This window comes from Perca flavescens, chromosome 6 (genome assembly GCF_004354835.1).
Source record: "Perca flavescens isolate YP-PL-M2 chromosome 6, PFLA_1.0, whole genome shotgun sequence".
In the NCBI taxonomy this organism is placed as follows: domain Eukaryota; kingdom Metazoa; phylum Chordata; class Actinopteri; order Perciformes; family Percidae; genus Perca; species Perca flavescens.
The window spans coordinates 1,310,048-1,329,291 of record NC_041336.1 but is presented as its reverse complement, the minus strand read 5'-3'; the positions used below and the strand labels follow the sequence as shown (position 1 = coordinate 1,329,291).

General features: G+C 40.7%; 1 protein-coding gene across 1 annotated transcript in view; it reads left to right on the top strand.

Annotated features, from left to right (window-relative positions):
* The window catches only part of LOC114556732 (complement C3), a 45,880-nt gene that overhangs the window by 13,484 nt on the left and 13,152 nt on the right, over positions 1-19,244 (top strand). Inside the window, exons 10-22 of the mRNA XM_028579765.1 lie at positions 533-648; positions 3,710-3,856; positions 4,201-4,300; positions 10,115-10,209; positions 10,330-10,521; positions 11,012-11,167; positions 11,446-11,575; positions 13,150-13,218; positions 13,411-13,608; positions 13,721-13,838; positions 13,910-13,998; positions 16,460-16,599; positions 17,938-18,150. Coding sequence (XP_028435566.1) covers positions 533-648; positions 3,710-3,856; positions 4,201-4,300; positions 10,115-10,209; positions 10,330-10,521; positions 11,012-11,167; positions 11,446-11,575; positions 13,150-13,218; positions 13,411-13,608; positions 13,721-13,838; positions 13,910-13,998; positions 16,460-16,599; positions 17,938-18,150 — 1,763 coding nt within the window. The remainder of the gene's footprint in view (positions 1-532; positions 649-3,709; positions 3,857-4,200; positions 4,301-10,114; positions 10,210-10,329; positions 10,522-11,011; positions 11,168-11,445; positions 11,576-13,149; positions 13,219-13,410; positions 13,609-13,720; positions 13,839-13,909; positions 13,999-16,459; positions 16,600-17,937; positions 18,151-19,244) is intronic.

Below are 19,244 nucleotides of genomic sequence, written 5' to 3'. Positions count from 1 at the left end.
AAAGAGATACAACAAAAAATATGTATTAATTTAATTATTAAATAAGGTATTGTCTCCAAACTTACCTCAATTATAACGTGTCTCCTATTAGTTGTACTACAGTACTTACTTTTCAAAAATAAGCATATGCCTATTTTTGAAAATATTTTTGTATCTCTCTTCGGTGTTGTAGTTTGTAGATGGTCCCAAAGCCCTCATCTGTCCATCTCAACACCGGAACAAAACAGAGCAGAATTAGCACAACTTTGATGTATTTCTTTCACATTTACTACAGTCAGATTCATTGTGTTCACTCGGACGGAATCACTTCACATGACTAGGCACTTGTAATGACATCTCCAACATGTTACGAGGCTAAAAGCACATATGAAACTTGCCCTGTTTCAGCCTCCTGGGGGCAAACTCTAGCAGGATGATAACACGGTGTAGGCAGCATGGATTGTTGGATTGTGAAAAAACAATAGAGCTAGGTGTTGAAATCGACCGGAATTCTCCTTTAAAATCAGTTTTATGTTTCTGGATTCATTCACAGGTGGTGAAATGGTGGAGGCAGAGTTGAGAAATATCCAGATTGTTACATCACCTTACACTATCTCCTTTAAGAAGACGCCCACATTTTTCAAACCATCACTGTCCTTCGATGTTACGGTAAAGGTCTTATTTAGATTTATATAAATTACCAGCAAAAGTATGGCTACATTTTTACTTACAAATAAAAAACCTGTTACAGAAAAAATTTCATTACTGATTACAGTTACTCTTTGAAAACACAGATGGCAGGACTTCTAAATATGAAGGTTGCCTGCTAATTAATACTCTTTTAATAATTGGAATTGACTAGAGAAATGTTTTGATCTGTTTTTAGTTTCATAAAATACGTATTATATATGTACATAATACTTGTGTAGTCTGTGTGTGTGTGTGCAGGGCATGAAGTTAACTTTTTTGACCACCAGCCACTTTGGCAGGTGGATTTTTAAATCCACTTGACTTTTTACCAGCCAGTTTTTCTTTGCCTCATAAAGGTGAAAAACAGGACTTGCTGTGTCTCTATGATCCTGTCCTGTCCTGTTCATGGTAGCCTACTCATGGACATTGCGCCGTCATCACGTGCTTTAGTAGGGGGGGCAGCCTTGATAATACTGCATAGGGATCCGGTGTTGGCTCGTTACGCCACTACATATAAGAGATGACTGATAAAATCAGGAGTCGCCTACGCTCACCACCACAACAACTAAAAAACACTGGTGAATGGGGACCATAACACATGAGTTGTTGCAAAAAAGTTGCAACTTTTTTTGTATAGTTAAAAAAAAAAAAAAAAAAAAAAAAGGAAACTTGTTTTGGGGAGAATAATAATAATTAGTACTATTAATTAATTACTCTGGGCTGAGATTTTCTAGGAACCTTACCAAAAAGGCTTAGGAAGATGATGTTGGTATAATATGAAAACGGCTGGTGGATTTAAGACACAACATAATTTATTGAATGAATCAAATATGAACATATCTGTCAGTGGCTTGTTGATCTTTACATTGTTAGTTAATGTCCTATCCTGGCCTGGGACTCACATTCATACAGTTTAATAAAGTACATATTGGACTTTAACTTATCATTGCACTTACAATAACAAACGTAGCTGTCCTCAATTTAGGTCATCTTGTAGGTCTCATCTGCGTTTTTTCCTGCATCCACCGTGTGTGATTGTGTGCGTTTGTGTGTGTGATTGTGTGTGTTTGTGTTTGTGTGTGTGCGCGTCAGTCGCGGGGGAAACGGAGCAACAGCCCCGCGCGCTGCAGACAGCTGACCAGATGAAACAGCAGCAACGTTCAGAGACTTAGGAGTGAAAAATCGTTACAGCGAACATTGATGTTACGATGTCTACATGTTGGCAGGACGGTCTGATGTGTGTTGACAGTCTGTCACTGTACGTTTTGTTGGTAAATGTGAAATGTTCGAGTCACACAAGTCTCGTCCATTGACATTTATATATAATGGACCAATAGACCCCGTGTCTCTGGACGGAGACCAGTGAAGGATATTAGAAGCACTTTTCCGGTGATCTCTTCCTTTACTGAGCAGCCTCCAACTGACAGAGACAACGTAGATGTGACGTGAGCAACCTGTCTGAAAGTGTGAAGTCTTCTGGTAGCTGTGCCGAGAGAAATCTCAATCATTCCCAATCTCACAGAGACGGAGAGTGTAGGTATATGTAAGGAGATAACATAGACACAGGCTAATTACTGATCACTAACATGCTAGTTAACATTAGTAATTACTGATCACTAACATGCTAGTTAACATTAGTAATTATTGATCACTAACATGCTAGTTAACATTAGTAATTATTGATCACTAACATGCTAGTTAACATTAGTAATTACTGATCACTAACATGCTAGCTAACATTAGTAATTATTGATCACTAACATGCTAGTTAACATTAGTAATTAAACCTAAACAGCTCATGTAAGTCCAAACTGCCTGTGAGCTTCTCCTGTACTATACGGTAATTCCTCTACTGTGTGACAGTAAGTCTCGTGGTTATGACCCAATCGTTAGCCTATTGTTATAAAAGCGTCTGCTACGGAGCCATAACGTGAGATACAAGGTAATGGAGCATTTTATACATTGTCGTGTTTCTTTATAAAAAACAACGGAGAAATAGTCTTTAAACGCTTCAGATGTAAAGTTATTCTCTGTCAAAATGGCGCCAAAATGTATGCTACTCAGTGGAATGCTAACGGGAGATGATCTCTTTGTAGCGTCAAAATGGCGCCATAGGAGGTTCGAGTTCTGAAGCGAAGCTTACCCCCTTTGGTCTCGTCTTCATATTATAAACAAGGAAATGAATTTGACCAGTTCTCCCTCCCGTTTGGTCAGTTGCTGCGCGATAGGGAGCCTCGGCTGTCAATCAATGTCTTCCAGTGATGCGGGCCCCTGATTGGACCAGGCCCGTAAGCAACCGCATACCCTGCTTACTGATAGTTACGCATCTGAATCACTCAATTCTCATTGGCTACCCGCCAAAGTGGAAGGTAGATTTACAGTGTTACGTGCCAATTGCAAAATTCACCCGCATTTGGCGGGTGGGCGGGTGTTAATTTCATGCCGTGTGTGTGTGTGTGTGTGTGTGTGTGTGTGTGTACTTAGATTTAGACTTCTCTTTATTGATCCTTTTGGGATGACTCCTGCAAGGAAATTAGATTTCCAGCAGCTTACAAAACACTTAAAAACACAAAATAAAGAGGTATAAAAAATACAGTATAGAAAATACAATATAAGAATAATAATAAACTTTTAGCTAAATACGGGAAGTAAACAAACTGTAAAAAAAACAATTAACCACAGTTTTGGGTTATTATACAGTGAATAAATTAGCAGTTAAGAGCAGTTAGAGTGTCTAGGTATGTATGTGAGTAGATTATTAAGTCATTGCCCAGTGAATGAGTGAGTGGCTACCACTCTTTCCCTTCCTTCCTGTTGTGTTCTGTCCTCTTTATCCCATTTCCTCCTCCCCCTGAGTGAGGAGTTGTAGAGTATGATGGCATGAGGGACAAAGGAGTTATTGAGTCTGTTGGTCCTACACTTGGGAAGGAGTGTGTGTGTGTGTGTGTGTGTGTGTGTGTGTGAGTGTGTGTGTGTCCATACCAACATAATACAGTTACACGTTTTCTGATTGTTCAGCTGTTTGTGTTTCTGATGAAAGGTTGAAGTTGTGAATCCTGACGGCACTCCGGCAGCGCGTGTTACAGTGGTGGTCGACCCTGGCCAGGTGGAAGGCGTTACCACAGCCAATGGCATGGCAAAGCTTTCCGTCAATACAGAGGCGATGGCACAAAGTCTGACAATCACTGTGAGTCTATGAATGTGGTTTGCAAATGGAAGCTTAAACCTACATTAATCAACAATTTAGATTTTCACTTGAAGAGCAAGGAAAGCTTTTACCTGTGGCTCCATGCAGATTTTTAGCTTCCTTATTATATTTTATATTATATACTGTAAATGCTTGCAAATTAATTGGATGGGAATAGTGAACTTCATTATATTTAGCAATTTTATATTGCTAGGCTACGCTATGTCAGGCAAAGCCACGATAAGTTAGGACAGGATAGAATAGACTCTGGACTTTACAGGAATTCATTATTCAACTGTTTGTATAGTGAATGCTTACCTGTGTGTGTGTGTCATTAAATGCAGGCAAGGACCAAGGATGATCGTATTTCAAATGAAAGGCAAACATCAGCCACCATGGTAGCGCTCCCATATACCACTCCAAGCAACAACTACATCCACATAGGTAAGGGACATAATAACTTCATCAGATTGTGAAAAAAAAGTTGGTGGCATTGGCAAAGTATGCACCATGCACTACTTATTTTCAGTGTCTAACACTCATCACAACATGAAGCTAGTAATCCAAGATGGCATAGCGTGCGGACGTGTGTTTGTATCTGTCCTGTGTTTATATTTCTTTTTATTCTTTATAGTATCTTTTCGTCTTCACCGGTATCCAGTTTTGCCCTACATGTAACGTCCGTTATACCTTGAGATACGGATTAATTTTCGTAACTTTTTGCAACTTTTTTCACCGCACCTCGGAGCTCCAGCTGGATAGCTAGCTCATTAGCTTCTCCTAGCAGTTGCTCCCCTTGTTCTTGGGTGGACCACATCTTCCCCGGACTCTGTCCGCTGTATCACCAGACTTACTAGTTTTGTTTTTGTCTATTCCCCTTGTCTATCCCTGCTTCCAGTTCTGTGCAAACTTCCACCTGGCATTCTGTTCTGCTCGACTCACTGTATTCGTCTGTGGCTGGCAAGGAATCTACTGGCTCCGGCCTCGGATCCCCACTGTTCACTTTCTGGCTAGCCAGTTAGCTAATCTAGCTACTGCTTCATCGTCCTCAGGCCCAAACAGACAGACAACATTCATACTCCAGACAACGTCGGCTGTATTACTGATCTTTATTCACTGGACTACCTCGGTCACTTTCTTGCTGCTCCTCTGACCCCTCTCTGGACTATTTATTGTTGTCACTTTCACTCTGCTGGCTAGCCAGCTGCTGTTAGCCACCAGCAGAGCCAGCTATTGTTAGCCACAAAGCCCGAAGTTTTTCCTCGGACTACCATCTTCAAATCAAAACCACAGCCCTATATTGAATGAACCACAGCCCTTCTATCACTGGACACCAGTCTCCCACGGTATTTCTTTCCATATACTTAGTCAGGCCCAAGCTAAGCTCTGAACACTGTGTGATTGTTTGTTTTCCTACATCTAAAATGATGACTTGTGTAATGCTGGTTTTGCTCTCCTCCATCATCTTACTCATTCAGCCATCCCTGATATTCTAGCTGTGTCTGAATCCTGGCTCAGGAAATCTACTAATAACTCAGAAATAGCAATACGCAATTATAACATTTTCCATCAAGATAGAACCGCCAAAGGCGGGGGGGGTGTTGCAATATATGGTAGAGAGTTTACAGAGCTCTGTCATCCTATTATGGTCCATACCCAAACAATTTGAACTTATAGTCCTAAATATTCAACTCTCTAGAAATAAGGCTATCACTGTTGCTGCTTGTTACAGACCCCCCTCAGCCCCAAGCTTTGCCCTGCACCCTCAACCCCAGCCACTCAACTTGCTAAGCTCGATGCCCTCAACCTTACACAAATTATGAATTAGTCTACGAGATACAATCTCAAATCCGTAAACAAAGGCACCCTCATAGATATTGTCCTGACCAACCTGCCCTGTATATACACCCCAGCTGTTTTTAACCAGGATCTCATTGACCACTGCCTGATCGCGTGCATCCGTAATGGGTCCACTGTCAAACAACCACCACTCATCTCAGTCAGACGTCGTCTAAAACACTGCTGTGAACAAGTTTAATAAGTATTTCACTGAAGCCAGTCAGGCTTTTCATCGGGCAGCTGTATGAAGGTAAATATGGTGCAAAACGTGAGAGCTTGTAGAATACGATGTGAGAATCATGCAGAACAAACCGGGTGTGGGGCTCTCCGTGTCCCACTGGAGTTCCGACTGCACGTCGAGGTCGGCAGCGAAGCTTTCTGGCAATAACAGCAATGTTGCTCCGCTGGCCGATCCCCACTGATGCGGCTGCAGGACCTGGAGCTCACCGCCAGTGTTTCAGTTTGACTGTTAAAAAGTGTTCAGATAATTAAAATGTAATTTATTTAGAAGCAGGCTGGTTGGTTAGTTAGCTAACGCTAGCTTGCTATTCCACCAAGCTTCCATGCTACATAGCTAAATAAGCCAGACAGAGTTGTCCCTCATCTGGTTATAGAAACCCTGCTTTCCCCGTCCTGTTGGCTCAGAGCTCCACAGCCATAGTCCACAGGTACAAATTAGTTTAGCCCCAAACATATCGCAAGAAGTGTTGCAAAAGTCGAGGCGCAGATTCTCCTCTTGGTGATGCGAGAGAGCACATACAGTGACCGATTCGAGAGGTTGTAATCACTGAGTTGTGGTTGTGATGGAAAATGAACCTGAAACCTGAAATGTTGCATTACAAGTTTGCAGCTGTCATTGTGTTCATGCAAATATCAATCTACACATTTGTGAATATTTTTTCTGCGACTTCAAATTCAGAATACAGGTGTGTGAATATTTTCTACGTGTAAGTGCAAATTTCAATTTACAAGTTCAGATTTTTTTTACAAGCTCTCGTGTTTTTTTTCTTTTTGTCAGATCACGTGTGTGAATATTTTTTACAAGTGCAAATGTTAGTTTTACAAGTTAAACATACAAGTTCAGATTTTTTGTTCTGCAAGTTCTCACATCGTATTCTACAAGCTTTCACGTTTTGCACCATATTTACCTTCATACAGCTGGCCCCCGAACAAACTGCTCCACAAACCTTGCTACTACACTTGGACACCCCCTACCACGCATCTCCTTTACTCCAATCCTGACAGCTGATGTGTTTAGGGAGTTTCAAAATCTGGACCCATACAAATCAGCAGGGCTAGACAACCTAAACCCCAGTTTCCTAAAATTATCTGCAAATATCATTGCTTCCCCCATTACCAAACTGTTTACCCTGTCTCTTGCATCTGCAGAAATTCCCGGAGAATCAAAATATGTCGCAGTCATCCCTCTCTTCAAAGGGGGAGACACCCTTGACCCAATCTGCTATAGACCCATATCTATCTTACCCTGTCTATTGAAAGTCTTTGATAGCTTGGTCAATAAACAGATTACCAACCATGTTGAATTCCACCGTATCCTTTCCGCTACGCAATCTGGCTTCTGTGCCAGTCATAGCTGCACCACAGCAACCCTCAAGATCATAAACGACATCACAGCCACCATTGACAAAAAGCATTACTTTGCAGAAGTCTTCATTGATCTATCGAAAGCCTTTCACTCTGTAAAACATTGTGGTTCTCTCATGACTGCCTCGCGTGGTTCAAAAATAATTTTTCCGATAGGGTCCAGTGCGTTAAATCTGAGGGCCTGTTGTCTGGACCCATGGGCATCTCTATAAGAGTGCCACAAGGTTTGATTCTCTGACTCTTTTGTCCATATACATCAATGATGTGGCTCTTCCTGTTGGGAACTCTCAAACCCACCTTTACGCAGATAATACCATCCTGTACACATTTGGCCCCTCATTGGATACTGTGTTATCAAACCTCCAGGAGAGCTTCAATGCTGTTAAGCACTCCTTTCGAAACTTCCAATTATTACAAAACTTTAGCAAGTTCATGCTTTTAAATTGATTGCTGCCCACCTCTGCCTATTCGATTAGCATTACCACTCTCGATGGGTTGGAATTAGAAAATGTGTACAAGGACAGTTCCCTCTCCTTCCAGCAACACATAAATCACCTTCAAACTAAAGTTAAGTCTAGGATCGGTATTCTCTTCCGCAACAGGGCCTCCTTCACTCACGCTGCCAAACTCGCTTTGGTGAAAATGGCAATGTAAAAACTACTGGAAAACTAGCTACTGAAATACTGGCCCTCTGTAGGGTGTCCGGTAAGAACTTGAACCAGAGATGTCTGACTTTGAGATCCAGGAAGATTTATTTATGACTTGAACATGAAGTTAAGTTGGATGTGGTTCTGAAATATATAAGCAAAATAATAATGCACTTTAATAAGAATCTGACCATTATTTACCAAAGTAAATGTTATAGCCACCAACATATAACAAGAAACAATACTAAGAATTACATTAATTTCTCAATAATAATCAACATCAATGTAACACATTGCACAGTAACACAAACTAAAACTAAGCCACATCTATTACAGCACATATCCGTACATGGTGCAAACAGTGTAATACACCTTTAATAGCTGAGCACGTGGCTCCACAGCGCGAGTCTGTTTACTGGTGATTGCACGTTACTAGCAAATTGCCCTAACACCATGCGAATATCAACAAGTAATATTAGCAAATCTGCACATCTATCAGCTTTGCAATAACAAACGAAGCAACAGCAATATTATTAAGGCGATAATATATCTCTCTCCAAATAAACGGCACGTCGTAACACGGACAAAACTTATCCACATCATAGCAGAACACTTATTGAAATATAAATAAACGTAGTTTTAACATTTACACAGATAACGAGGTAGTAAAACCCATGACAGTTTAGCAAGCTACGGGATAGTTTAAACATACGTTCTGGGCTACACACATCACTTCAACAAGTCCGAAAACTGGAAAGAAAAGATAAAGAAAAGTCTGTTTCACAGCTGCTGCGCTCTGTGCTCTTCTCCTGCCTGACTGTGAGTGATTGGCAGGAGATCAAAGCGATGACTCTCGTCACTGATTGGTCGATCATCTCAGGAGAGAGAGCAAGGGCCTTTTTACAGACAATTTTACTAATTTTAGTTTTCAGTGATGTCATATACAGAACTGACTCAACCTCTCTCCTGAATAAACTGGATGTAGTCTACCACAGTGCCATACGTTTTGTGACCAGAGCGCCTTATAACACCCACCAATGCACCCTCTATGCATTAGTTGGCGGGCCCTTGCTACACACTCAACGCCTAACTCACTGGTATCAACTCATTTACAAATCCTTGCTAGGCAAAGCCCTGCTGTACCTATGCTCACTGGTCACTATAGCTTTACCCAGCCGCAGCCTTCGCTCAAGCAGTTACATCTCGGTCTTGGTCACTCCAAAAGCCCACACCTCCTTTGGCTGATACTCCTTCCAGTATCTCTGTCATGCCCCATTGCATAGTTGCACAGATGCACATCTTCACCTGCATTGCACTTTTCATATATGTTTATGCTTATTTGCACTATTCACCTACCCTTGTATGCTTAACACTTATTTCTTCCCACTTTTGTTGTCACACAATTTTTGCACATCTACTGATCTACTTTGCTATCTAGACCACAATCTGCACTAACCGTATATTGACTATATTGACTCCTTACTACATTTCAGCATTCATATAATCTGTCTACTCTTGTATACTGTGTTATTACTGATCTTCATCACTACCTAGACCACACTTTGCACTAACTGTACATTGACTCTTTACTACATCTCAGCAATTTATATGGACTGTCTATTCTTGCATATTGTATTATTACTGATATACATCACTACCTAGACCACCATTTGCACTAACTGTAAACTGACTCTTCACTACACCTCAGCATTTATCTAGACTATCTATTCACATTGTGTTAGAACTGATCTACCTCACTAACTAGTCCACTAGACTATCTGTTTATTGACTCTTCATTCGTCACTCACTTGACTCTTTAGACCATCTCAGCAGTGATATAGACTCTCTGCTCATGTATAGTGCATATCCATCAACTTACTTGCACCTCAATACGTGCTGGCATTTGTAATTGCCCCCTTATTCTGCACTTTTTGTAGCATATTGTATTCTGTTGTATTCTGTGTTCTTGTACTGTATTGAATGTGAAACTATTTGTTGTCTTGCATGCCTACGCTTTTCTTGGCCAGGTCGCCGTAGCAAATGAGAACCTGTTCTCAACGGCCTACCTGGTTAAATAAAGGTTCAATAGAAAATAAAGTGAAGTTGAAGTTGAAATGTCTTTAATGTCCCCAAGAGGCAATTTAGTTCACAAATGTCACATCTGCAGGTGTGGATTCACCTGAGCTGAAATTAGGAGACAACCTGAAATTCAGCCTCACCCTCAGCAAGCAGGAAACACTAAACAATGACATCACATACCTGGTGAGAGATGTTTTACACCTGCATGTGTGCATATACAACTCTTTTTGTTGCATTCCACAGCATGTCTAGTCTATACAGTACATGTTGAATAAGAACTGATATTCAAATATGTGTCCGTAGATCCTGAGCAGAGGTCAGCTGGTGAAAACTGGACGTTACAATAACAAAGGTCAACTTCTGATTTCCCTGATTGTTCCCATTACCAAAAACATGCTGCCATCATTCCGCATCGTAGCCTACTACCACACAAATGGCAATGAAGTGGTATCAGACTCCATTTGGGTGGATGTAAAGGACTCCTGCATGGGCTCGGTGAGACACACAACACAGATGTAGCCAGTGACGGACTGGGATCAAAAAACACCCTGGCATGTGCAACACACAGCCCTGTTTTTGTCACTAGCTTGCTTGGAGTGAATCTTTCCACCCACCCCACCACAGTACAATCTTGAATATTTCTGGCTGCATGCCATGCATAAAATAAAATTAACCAAAGACAAATTATCAGTAGTGGTCCATAGGGGTCCATAGGGCGGTGGCCTTTCTGGCATTTGCCCATATTCCAGATGGCCAGTCCGTCACTGGATGTAGCTGACTTTAGGAGGACCCGGTGTATATCCGCGTTCTTTTTTTTCCTATACCCAATTAAACCCATTACATGCTGACCACCACAAAATAAACAAGATATTCATGTCCGTGTATATATGTCCATTATGAATAAATAGATTTAAAAATAACGTCACCATTTCACGAACTGCCGTGAGACCATTGCCAATTTATTGACCTCCCTTTTCACATTTAGCTGAGACTGGAGCCATCCGAACCCGCTCCATCCTATGAGCCTCGCAAGAGTTTTGGTCTGAAGGTCACTGGAGACCCAGGGGCCAAAGTGGGACTGGTGGCAGTTGACAAAGGTGTCTACGTCCTAAACAACAAGCACCGTCTCACCCAGAAAAAGGTAATTTCTTTATTTTGTATTTATCTGTAAAAAAAATATATTTGAGAGGGGTTTTCATGTAAAAGGGTTTGAAAAATTACACACATGTTAACTTTCAAGTTTGTTAACTTTTGGCTAAAGAAATATCCAGCAAATAAATTGTGTGATTAGGTTTATCTCGTGCCATATCAGAACTTTCATATACCGTATGTTACAGATACAGTATTTCTGTTTAATCTATATCCTGTAAGCCTTGTTTGTTTGTATTTGTGTGCGTGAATGACCTCGACTCTGCTCAGGTGTGGGATATTGTAGAGAAGTACGACACAGGCTGCACACCAGGTGGGGGGAAGAATGGTATGGGTGTGTTCTATGATGCTGGGCTGATGTTTGAGTCCAACACAACTTCTGGAACTCCCTACAGACAAGGTGACAATACTTTAATTTCCCCTTTCCAGAAAATACCACTCTTTAAGCCTTAATGTTGTACCAATGAAATACCTAGTCTAATAAAGAGAAGCAGGCACATATCACACACCTTTATTAATGGCCATAAGTCAAGTGCTTTTTTTAGGAGTAACCATGTAGTGCAGGGGTTTTCAAACTTTTTGTGTGTGGACCACTATTTGTAATCAAGAATTTTCGTGGACCACCTCATAAAATATGTCTAAACACAGTCCTACCTGAATTAATCCGCACTGCTTAATAGGCCTACTAGCACTAAAACTCTAACTGGTCATTGCATCAGTACAAAGGGTTTGTTAAAAGAAAGTTTACTGCACACAATGGCTGCCACATATTTATTTTTTTTATTTACTCAAGCGCCCAAGGGCATAATCAGTTCATTTGAACAACAGGCTTATTTCTATAGCAATGGAGTATTAAATCTATACAGTAATAAGAACACTTGGATATAGTCAAAATTTAAAAAACCTTTAGTGCCGAGCGCCACTAGCTTATTTTAGTTATCACACAATAACTTGACAATTTAATTTAAATTTAATATCAATATACATATTCTTAATTTTTATGTAAACTTCCTGGAAAAAATAAAGGTTAAAAAACTATTTAATATTTTATTTTGCTTTTCCATGGACTACCTGCAGTACCCTCACAGACTAGTGGTCCGCGGATCGCAGTTTGCGAATTACTGATCTAGTGGACAGTAGAAGAAATGCATCTTAAAGGGTCTTTTCAATTAAATTACATTATATTTCTTATTCCCCTTTTTTGGTATCTGGGCATGCAGATTTTTCGGAGACATTGTTTGTGAAATCAATTGTTGCGTGAGGGATAAACCCAATAGCAACAGCTCTTAGAGGGCGAAGCCTATACAAATAGAACTGTCCAATCTTTTCTGTTGCACGACTAAAACTATTTTTTTAACGTATACGTTCCACCAAAGCAAGTTCCTTCCCGAGGCTATTTTGCAGAGGCTCTGTCATTGAGTCCGGTGCTCAGCACCGCCCAAGACAATTGTGATTGGTTTAAAGAAATGCCAATAAACCAGAGCACATTTTTCTCCCATCCAGGAATGCTGTGTGGACTAGTCAGACCCTCCTCCGCAGAGCTGTGGAGGAAGGTCTGGCAATGCAAGACTACACTAGGGGTAATAATAAATAATAATCAAATAGTTTTTGATTGAGCCGACCCTTTTAAAGCATTTATATAATGTTTACACATTTCAACAAATAAAAAGACAAAAAAAAACTAAATCAGTCCTAAAATGTTAAATTATGCTGTACAGTTCTGCATTGTAACATGGGGGGCTAATGGGATTGACTCCCCTTTGGAGCCAGTCTCAAGTGGACTCGATGAACTGCCGGTTTTGGCAATCTGCATTGGCTTAATTTTTCAGCACCGGAGGTTTCCTCTTGGTTTGACCAGATAAAGGACCTCACTGATTGTAGGAGTTTTATATACAACCATACCATGGAAAAGTTAGGTCTACTTTCCAACCTTGTTGGGTTCTGTTAAAGATCTTGTGTGTGATACGTTTCCAGAGTTAAAATGTCCGGCCCCCAGACGCAGGAAACGAGCTGCTACTATAATGGACGTCACAACCAGCTTAGGTAAGAACCACAGCTCTAAACTACCCAATAACCACATCTTCATTCATCTTCTGTCACAGACTTCAGGCTCTCCACAATGTTTGGAGTTAGACATGATTGTGGTTGTCTTTGTAATGCTTTCCAGTTCACCATTTTTCTTTTACTTTATGTCTTCTTCCTCTGTCATTCCTCCACAACCCTCTTTCTTCCCAGTGAGTCAATATCAAGACCAGCTCCAACGTGAGTGTTGTTTGGATGGCATGAGGAACACCCCCCTCTCCTACACCTGTGAGAGGCGAGCCGAGTACATCAGTGATGGTGAAGCCTGTTCCGCAGCCTTCCTGCACTGCTGCAAGGAGATGGAAACCCAGCGAGCTGAGAGGAAGGAGGATAGCCTCATACTGGCTCGCAGTAAGACACAGGGACAAGGGATGGGGGGGGGGAGCCCTGGGTGGTTATTCGGTCATACTGGTAGGTAGAGGACAGTCAAACCCATAACATTTTTGATGACACTTTACTTTAGGTGAGGAGGATGACAGTTACATGGACAGCAATGAAATTGTTTCTCGCACCAAGTTCCCTGAAAGTTGGCTGTGGTCCGATGTGAATCTGCCTGCTTGTCCTCAACATACACCTAACTGGTGAGTCAACCGGAATACAGACACAAACAATACACTTTTACTTTTACTGTTAACACTTTTCTTTGTTTCAGTGACACCACATCATGGATGACAAAAGTTCCTTTGCAAGAATCAATCACAACCTGGCAGTTCACTGGCATTAGTCTGTCAAGAACTCACGGTGAGGAGTCAGTGACTCAAAGCTGTCCTGTGCTTTAGTTTTGCTGCTATCCTTATCTCTTGTGTTGTCTTCCCATCAACCAACAAGCAACTTTTTTTTTCTCTGGGTCAAAATTTTAAATTAAAACTTTTTGATTATCGTTTTGGTTGTCTTTTTCGACACTTTTGTCACTTTTCCCCTGATGTTTATGGCACTTTTTCAGCGTTTTTTTATTTAATACAACACCCAGATTCAATGAAAGTAGTGAACTGATAATTTACAAAACTAGTTGTATGGTTTTTTGGTTGAAAGAAACAAATTATAGCATCAATATCAATATCGCAGCAAAAGAAAAATATATATAAATATATATATATATACAGTACAGGCCAAAAGTTTGGACATACGTTCTCATTCAATGCATTTCCTTTATTTTCATGACTATTTACATTGTAGATTCTCACTGAAAGCATCAAAACTATGAATGAACACATATGGAATTATGTACTTAACAAAAAAGTGTGAAATAACTGTCTTATAATTTAGATTCTTAAAGTAGCCACCCTTTGCTCGGATTACTGCTTTGCACACTCTTGGCATTCTCTTGATGAGCTTCACCTGAAATGGTTTTCCAACAGTCTTGAAGGAGTTCCCAGAGATGTTAGCACTTGTTGGCCCTTTTGCCTTCACTCTGCGGTCCAGCTCACCACAAACCATCTCGATTGGGTTCAGGTCCGGTGACTGTGGAGGCCAGGTCATCTGGCACAGCACTCCATCACTCTCCTTCTTGGTCAAATAGCCCTTACACAGCCTGGAGGTGTGTTTGGGGTCATTGTCCTGTTGAAAAATAAATGATGGTCCAACTAAACGCAAACCGGATGGGATGGCATGTCGCTGCAGGATGCTGTGGTATCCGTGCTGGTTCAGTATGTCTTCAATTTTGAATAAATCCCCAACAGTGTCACCAACAAAGCCCCCCCACACCATCACACCTCCTCCTCCATGCTTCACGGTGGGAACCAGGCATGTAGAATCCATCCGTTCACCTTTTCTGCGTCGCACAAAGACACGGCGGTTGGAACCAAAGATCTCAAATTTGGACTCATCAGACCAAAGCACAGATTTCCACTGGTCTAATGTCCATTCCTTGTGTTTCTTGGCCCAAACTAATCTCTTCTGCTTGTTGCCTCTCCTTAGCAGTGGTTTCCTAGCAGCTACTTGACCATGAAGGCCTGATTCAGTCTCCTCTTAACAGTTGTTCTAGAGATGTGTCTGCTGCTAGAACTCTGTGTGGCATTCATCTGGTCTCTAATCTGAGCTGCTGTTAACTTGCGATTTCTGAGGCTGGTGACTCGGATGAACTTATCCTCAGCAGCAGAGGTGACTCTTGGTCTTCCTTTCCTGGGGCGGTCCTCATGTGAGCCAGTTTCGCTGTAGCGCTTGATGGTTTTTGCGACTGCACTTGGGGACACATTCAAAGTTTTTGCAAATTTTCCGGACTGACTGACCTTCATTTGATAAAGTAATGATGGCCACTCGTTTCTCTTTACTTAGCTGATTAATATGAATATATAATATGAATTCTAACAGTTGTCCAATAGGACTGTCGGCTGTGTATCAACCTGACTTCTGCACAACACAACTGATGGTCCCAACCCCATTAATAAGGGAAAAAATTCCACTAATGAACCTTGACAAAGCACACCTGTGAAGTGAAAACCATTTCAGGTGACTACCTCATGAAGCTCATTGAGAGAACACCAAGGGTTTGCAGTGCTATCAAAAAAGCAAAGGGTGTCTACTTTGAAGAATCTAAAATATAAGACATGTTTTCAGTTATTTCACACTTTTTTGTTAAGTACATAATTCCATATGTGTTCATTCATAGTTTTGATGCCTTCAGTGAGAATCTACAATGTAAATAGTCATGAAAATAGATTTCTATTTTCACTTTTGCTCTAGAGACAGAGAACTGAGATAAGCCACAATTTACTGTCTTTGAGCCTTGGCACCAAAGATAAGTATCAAGAGAATGCCAAGAGTGTGCAAAGCAGTAATCAGAGCAAAGGGTGGCTACTTTGAAGAAACTAGAATATAAGACATGTTTTCAGTTATTTTTTTCTGAAGTACATGTGTTCATTCATAGTTTTGATGCCATCAGTGAGAATCTATAATGTAAATAGTCATGAAAATGAAGGAAACGCATTGAATGAGAAGGTGTGTCCAAACTTTTGGCCTGTACTATATATATATATATATATATATATATATATACATACATACATACATACATACATACATACATACATACATACATACACATAGAGGAGTAATGGCCTGAGCTATGAATGATGTCATACTCCCGTTGTGTGCTGTAATTCAAACTTCTCTGTTCTTTGTTTTGATAGCCGGTCCGGCCAGGAGTGCATGCATTTGGCTGTGAAAAAACACATAATTTTTTTGTATCCCTCTCATTTTATAGGAATCTGTGTTGGCGAGCCGTTAGAGGTCATTGTCCGGAAGGCATTCTTCATTGATCTCAGGCTGCCGTACTCTGCTGTCCGTGGAGAGCAGCTGGAAATTAAGGCAATCCTCCACAACTACACCCCCGATCCTATCACTGTAAGTCTGTTACAGTTTCCAAAAGTTACTCTGCTCTGGTGTTTCAGGTCAGAACCAATGAGACTATGATATTTTATTAGGAGTAGGGTCAGGTATTGTTTGGATTTTTTCTGAAACCTGTGCTCAAACAATACTTTTAAAATGGTACCTGAACCTAAATATATATATTTATAATGCATATAATATAAAATATAAAAAGGAGCACAAAACGGCAGTTGGCGACATTAAAGAACTTGTTCATTGCTAAGGCCATATGGTCAAAAGTACATGATTTATTAATAATGTAATAACAACTTATAACAATGATTTATTTCACCAGTAAATTGCTGGTAAACGACAAAATCAACCACCAGATGTGAAAAGGGTATTTACAATAACTTTGAATGCAGCGCGAGGCTGGCGAGGCGAGTTTCAAGACGTTGGCAGCTGCAGACTGTTACGTCCCGGTGTTGGATCCCTCTAGAGCAGGGGTCTTCAATGTTTTTAAGCAAAAAAAACTAAGCCTTTATACATACCTTTTTTGCATAGAATACTAAGCTATTAAAAATAGACTAATAAGTGTTGGCATGATTTAATAAAACATGTTTTAAAGGTCCCATGACATGGTGCTCTTTGGATGCTTTTATATAGACCTTAGTGGTCCCCTAATACTGTATCTGAAGTCTCTTTTATATAGACCTTAGTGGTCCTCTAATACTGTATCTGAAGTCTCTTTTATATAGACCTTAGTGGTCCCCTAATACTGTATCTGAAGTCTCTTTTATATAGACCTTAGTGGTCCCCTAATACTGTATCTGAAGTCTCTTTTATATAGACCTTAGTGGTCCTCTAATACTGTATCTGAAGGCTCTTTTTATATAGACCTTAGTGGTCCCCTAATACTGTATCTGAAGTCTCTTTTATATAGACCTTAGTGGTCCTCTAATACTGTATCTGAAGTCTCTTTTATATAGACCTTAGTGGTCCTCTAATACTGTATCTGAAGTCTCTTTTATATAGACCTTAGTGGTCCCCTAATACTGTATCTGAAGTCTCTTTTATATAGACCTTAGTGGTCCCCTAATACTATATCTGAAGTCTCTTTTATATAGACCTTAGTGGTCCCCTAATACTGTATCTGAAGTCTCTTTTATATAGACCGTAGTGGTCCCCTAATACTGTATCTGAAGTCTCTTTTATATAGACCGTAGTGGTCCCTGAATAAGGATTGAAACAGCAGCCGCTGACTTTAGATTGAAAAATCGTCACAGTGTACACTGATGTTAAAATTGATACATTTACTTGCACTACACATACAGGTACTTTAATCTTTTTCGCCATCTTTGTCTCATTTTTAAGGTGCGTGTGGATCTGACTGAAGAGCAGCATGTGTGCAGTTCAGCCTCTAAACGTAAAAGGTATCGCCAGGAGGTCAAGATGGGGGCCAAAACTACACGAGCTGTACCCTTCATCATTATTCCCATGAAAGAAGGAAACCCTAGCATTGAGATCAAAGCAGCTGTTAAAGATTCTTGGCTCAGTGATGGAATCATAAAGAAGCTGCTGGTGGTGGTAAGTAGGGTCGGGTATGGTTTGGGTTTTTTCTGATACCGGTGCCTGATCTGATATTTTTTAAGAAAGTAAAAAAAGAAAAGAAAAAAGAAGGGTACTAAACAACAGTCGGCGACATTAAAGGACGGCTTGTTTATTGCTAAGGCCATATGGTCAAAATTAGTGTAGGTTTAAAAAACGTGATCGTTGACCAATTCTGGCCTGGCAAGAGAAGCCAAAACCCTATCTGACTCCACTTAGGTCATTACACCTCACACCTTTACATCTTAAATGTCCGTTGACTGGTAGATCAGAAATAAAACTCAATTCGCCCAGTTAAAATATAACAAGCTTCAGTGAAATGATATTGCAAATACAAGTGTGTACATGGATCAAATATCTTGAATACAGGCCTATCCCTCTGCCTAGCAAACAGACGAAAGTCCCGCCAGACATCTGATGTCTGCTATTCTGCACCTCATCCTTTTAATGCATCTTCGCCAGTCCCCTGGCCAATCCCTGGACATGCTGCTATTAGGTGGTTGAAGTCCAGATCCTCTTAGCTCTGCTGTCCCATCTTTTCGGTCCCCACCACGATGTCACACACTGTATGGAATGTTACCTTGACTTTCTCCACTCCCAGTCCAAAACAGACAGTTGTTTCTTTTGGGATATTTTATGGTTGCATTCCATTTATCAAATGTGTACACTGGGTACAAAATGTTTTACAATGTTCATATTACTGGGGCATCTGTGTATTTCTCTATCTCTTGCAGGCTTAGGAGTGATGAAAACCAAGGTCATTCCACAACATGCACCACACTTCCCACTTCCCGATCATACATTCTGTTCAAATTATCTTTCCAATGTCCTGATACTCCCTTCCAAATGTTACCGAGCCAGATGCCTTCCCATAAGATCAGGGAGGGCAGAGGACAATGTGTCATTCATGATCTTAGACGTTCTTCACACATTTATTGACAAAATATGTCCTACACTAGTTTCAAGTGAATGTACAGTCTGTGTTGTTTTTCCAACAGCGGCAGCTGCAGACTGCTTAACGTCCCGCTGTTGGACCCTCTACAGTGAAATGCAGTCACACTTTACACCATTTA